We start from the raw sequence: 5,000 nt of genomic DNA, 5'->3' as shown, positions 1-5,000 counted from the left end.
TTCTGCGTCTAGGGCATTCTGCACGCATGCTCTTCCTTGTTGTTTCAAGGAGCATTTGAAATCTTGATCTAAAGCAACTCCTGGGCGGTAATTTACCTCCTTCCAAACTTGTTAACTTTGATTTTTTTTGTCTCCATTGCAAAATGAGCAGAGACGTCATTAGGCCAGTCAAGGAAAAACCTAAAAACTTCAAGAGCCCATGAACAAAACATGTTGGTATGCCGCCAAAAACGTTGTCAATTTCAGGACACAACCGCCAACGTTTCACTGGTCAAAAGTGACACATAACCGGACAAACCATTACTTTATTGTTAAAATTTAAAAAACGATCTCTGGCTAAAAATAATGATTAAAAAAACTACGAGCTTTCGACTGCCCGAACTGCAGTCTTCGACGGGTAAAATGAATGATAAGAAATCGATGAGAAAATTTAAATAAAAAGTAAATTGTAATTTACGTAAATTTTGCAATTTGCAAAATTTGCAATTTACGTTTTACGTTTTTATTTAAATTTTCTCATCGATTTCTTATCATTCATTTTACCCGTCGAAGACTGCAGTTCGGGCAGTCGAAAGCTCGTAGTTTTTTAATCATTTTAGCCAGAGATCGTTTTTTAAATTTTAACTATGTTCCATCCTGGCTGCGGCCCTTCAATATTTTCACATTACTTTATTACTTAACATCTATCATACATTATTTGTGTCAGGTTACCACCAATGCATTGACCATTGCCTTAGAATAAGGAATAAAAATAGAAAAATGTTATTATTCTTTCATACTCTGCATCACTGTTTAATTTTAAGGTCAGATCCATACAAAAGAATAGTTGAAGTTTGTCATTTAAATAAACTGTATTGGCTGAAGACAATAATATTAATTTTGTTTTACTGGTATAAAGGCTACAGCTGAAGCTATCTGCAGAAGAATTGGCATTTTTGGACAAGATGAAGACACAACAGGTATCAATCAAGCAAAGCTCAGATGGCATTGTATTTATACTAAATTTGTAGTTTTCTGTTCATGTTGATTGTTTGTATTTGGTCCTTAGGTCTGTCTTACTCTGGCCGTGAATTTGATGAGTTAACATCAGAAGAGCAGAGGATAGCTTGTTTAAATGCCAGGTAATTTTGCTTTTTTTTGTGGAATCTCTATCACAAAGATTGGCAAACTTCAACTTATTGTAGAAGCTGCATAGTGACTCTTGGGTTCATTTTTCTATCCATAGAGTCGTACCAATAATATTGAAGGTTTTCAACGATATGATTGCTCCTCTCAACATCAGTTATTGCAGCTGTTGGTTGTCACTTTGTTTATGTTTTTTGTTTTTTTCAGATTGTTTTCACGGGTTGAACCATCTCATAAGAGCAAGATTGTTGAATATCTTCAAGCTGAAGGTGAAATTTCAGCCATGACTGGGGATGGAGTGAATGATGCTCCAGCACTGAAGAAAGCTGAGATTGGAGTGGCCATGGGGTCTGGTACAGCTGTGGCAAAATCTGCTTCTGGTATCCTTTTTCATAATAAAGAACCAATCAATTGCACAAAAATGAAGTCGCCATAGCAGTGAAATTTTAGCTGTTGCTAGTTTCACAATCACAATAGTGGTTAAACATGGTTAGATGTGTTCTTAGCATTCCTCACCTTGCAAGTGGTTTTAATGCTATCCACAATTAAACAAGCAACTTGCAAAGGGGCAAAGTGATGTAACACTATCCATTCTCTGAGTCCTAATGGTTGACTTTGTCCTATGCATGTTGTTCTGTAGTTTTTCAAGAGGTTTTCTCTTGGTTAACGATCAGTCATCATGCTGGACACTGTCTGCATTTTTACTGGGAGGACGTTGACTGTCTGATTGCTCACTTAATGGTGTTCAGCTGGTGCTGTTGAATGAGAGGTTCCTTAATCAAATGACAGAAATGGTATTGGCAGATGACAACTTTTCAACCATTGTGGCAGCTGTGGAGGAGGGAAGGTCTATTTACGATAACACCAAACAGTTTATCCGTTACTTGATTTCCTCAAACATTGGAGAAGTTGTCAGGTAATTGCAATGTCCTGTAGTAAGTGGTGCTAAAATTGGCAAGGCATTCCTAAACAAAGGAAGGTAGAATTTGAGCCCTTAGGGAGGGGGGGGGGGGGCAGTCTGAGGGCATGCTTCCCCAGCATCCTTGTGCACTCAAGTGGGTGCATTTGCATCACTTCAAATGTGCAATTTCTATTTTTCTTGTTGGATTCCTGCAAGGGTATGGCCTGGTGAGAACACTGGGTGGTCATGGATTCGAATCCCATTCAAGACTTTTTTTTTGGGTGGAGGAGGGGGGGGGGGGGCTTCCCTTAAAACTACTTAAAGGGGCTGTGTCACAGCAGTGCAATTAATTTTGTTTCCATTTACCATTTACTACAACAAGTTGCAAAAATAGTAGAGGCACTTCACCCTCCTCCCTTATCAGTGTTCTAGCAAGACAAAAAAAATGTTGCAAACTTAAGCAGTCAACATTGAAAGGGGGAGAGGGGAAGGGAAGTGGGAAAAGTTTAAATTCTAGATACGGCTGGTATTGGAAGCTAGAAAAGGTGTATTTTAATGGAAGTGTCTAAACAATTTTGCAACTTGTTGTAGCTTCTTCTCACCATACAACTTAACATTAACTCAGAAACTACTTTTAACAGCACAAACCAAAGCTTTGTGACGAAAACATTTCTGTCAAGCATACATAATTAAAGTAACAAACAACAGAGATCAACTTTGAAAAACTCTGAACAGTTTTCAAAAATGCCAATCACAATCCAGTTTAACCCTCTTCAATTTTGCCCATCCCTGCATACGACTTTTGAATTTGCTGTTTTATTCAAATCTTCCCTCAATGTTATAAGTACTTATTTTTTATGTTTTGCTTGATTTTGATTGTCAGTTTCTAGTCGTCAAATTTCACGAATTTTGTGACACAGCCCCTTTTAAGTTGCTGGACTAACTGTGATGATCTTTCCCACTTTCACTTCATTCTAATTTGCTGTTCAAATATATGAAATCACATATCCATTTTAAAAAATATATAATTTATATTATATGACTTCACAGAAGTTTAGGTTTCACGAGTAACCATTGTCTTAATACATTAAACCGATGGTTACTCGTGAAACCTAAACTTCTGTGAAGTCATAGTTATTGCTCCTCAATCGATTGAGTTGAATGCTCTACGAAATATGTTCTACTCAAAAAAAACAAATTGTAATATATATATATATAAAATGAAATGACGTGATAAATTGATCATCAGCTAAAAGTGCTCAATGGGTTTACCAGAGCTTTGAATAGATACGTAGACTTGAACTAGGTCAAAAACATTGACCAATGTTTTTGACCTAGTTCAAGTCTACGTATCTATATATATATATATATATATAGTGAGTAAAAAGGAAGCGAGGACGGACAACTTCTGACGTTAAAAAGTTAAAAAATTAAAAATTTACTAAAACGTTTCGGTCAAAGACCTTCTTCAGTTTGGACTAGGAATCTTGCAGATCCTCCTGACGTGGTGACACCTTTGTTGGCCTGAGAGACTCACTATATATATATATGTATATTCGGTTTTGTTGTTAAAATAACTTCTCCAATGTATTTCAGCATTTTCCTAACAGCTGCCCTTGGAATGCCTGAAGCTCTCATCCCTGTGCAGTTGTTATGGGTAAATCTTATGACTGATGGACCTCCTGCCACAGCACTTAGCTTCAACCCTCCTGACGTAGACATCATGATGAAGCCACCGCGCAAAGCCAAGGAAGCTCTTATTAGTGGCTGGCTCTTCTTCAGATACATGGCAATTGGAATCTATGTTGGTGTGGCTACTGTTGCGGCCTCTGCTTGGTGGTTCATGTATTACGAACAGGGGCCTAAATTAACTTATTACCAACTAGTAAGTGGCAGTATTACGGTTTAACCAAGCACCCTAGTGTTTGATTAAGGCAGGTACATGTATAGCTCTAGCAAATTGATGAGCTCTGATTACCTCTTTGCCATGACTTTGTTGCATGTCTGCAATAACAATTCTCTGACATTGGTGTTGATTGATTCAGTTAGTCTCAACTTCATGTAATTTGTGTTTTGTAGACACATCACATGCAGTGTGCAAGTGACCCTTCAAGTTTTGTTGGTGTAAAATGTGAAGTTTTTAGCGATCTTCATCCAATGACTATGGCACTTTCAGTCCTGGTCACAATAGAAATGTTCAATGCCTTAAACAGGTTAGTTAAAATCTTATAGAATTCCTTACTCCTGTAAACTGTCAATTGACTGTCCTGAATCCTACCAATAACTTTATTTCACTTTTTCATGTATTTTCAGCATTCGTTTTCTTAAAATGTTATATTCCCTTGAATTGTTGATAGGTGTTCTTGGTTTTATCCAATAAGCCATTTGACATTTTTCTTTATTTTAGCTTGAGTGAAAACCAGAGCTTGTTTGTAATGCCACCGTGGCGGAACCCATCCCTTATAACAGCCATCGCTGCTTCATTTATCATGCATTTTGTCATTCTCTATTTCAAGATTACTAATGTAAGTACTGGTAATAATGAAGTTGCTACTTGTAAACAACTTTGCTCTTTGAATTACATGATTGGGTGGGTATTTCTTTAATGGGAGTGCAACTAATGACTACAGAGGATACAATTTTGCTGCAGCTTGGTAACAGGCAAAAGGATAACTGAGAAACAACTGAGAGACAACTGAGTCCTTGGCAGGAATCGAACCTACGACCTCCATACCACCAGTCGGATGCTCTACGCATTGAGCTAATAGAACTCCTGGGGGAGGTGGGTCGGACCTTAAGATTCAGGACCTAGATAAATGAGAGACCTCCCTAGGAGTTCCAGTTGCTCATTGTGTAGAGCGTCTCACCGGTGTTACACAGAGGTCATAGGTTCAAATCTGATTTTTCAGTTGTCCTTTTACCCCTTGCCAAGCAACTTGTATCCTATCCTTCCCATGGGTGCATTACACCGTAC

General features: G+C 37.8%; 1 protein-coding gene across 2 annotated transcripts in view; it reads left to right on the top strand.

The window, feature by feature from the left end:
* The window catches only part of LOC138047532 (calcium-transporting ATPase sarcoplasmic/endoplasmic reticulum type-like), a 26,788-nt gene that overhangs the window by 16,915 nt on the left and 4,873 nt on the right, over positions 1 to 5,000 (top strand). For both annotated transcript variants that reach the window (XM_068894423.1, XM_068894422.1), the window contains exons 20-26: positions 899 to 959; positions 1,049 to 1,121; positions 1,333 to 1,505; positions 1,915 to 2,041; positions 3,623 to 3,911; positions 4,106 to 4,239; positions 4,434 to 4,551. In XM_068894423.1, the coding sequence (XP_068750524.1) occupies positions 899 to 959; positions 1,049 to 1,121; positions 1,333 to 1,505; positions 1,915 to 2,041; positions 3,623 to 3,911; positions 4,106 to 4,239; positions 4,434 to 4,551 (975 nt within the window). The remainder of the gene's footprint in view (positions 1 to 898; positions 960 to 1,048; positions 1,122 to 1,332; positions 1,506 to 1,914; positions 2,042 to 3,622; positions 3,912 to 4,105; positions 4,240 to 4,433; positions 4,552 to 5,000) is intronic.

Source organism: Montipora capricornis, chromosome 4, assembly GCF_036669925.1.
Source record: "Montipora capricornis isolate CH-2021 chromosome 4, ASM3666992v2, whole genome shotgun sequence".
NCBI lineage: Eukaryota > Metazoa > Cnidaria > Anthozoa > Scleractinia > Acroporidae > Montipora > Montipora capricornis.
The sequence above is the reverse complement of the archived record's forward strand: the minus strand, read 5'-3'. Positions and strand labels throughout refer to the sequence as shown.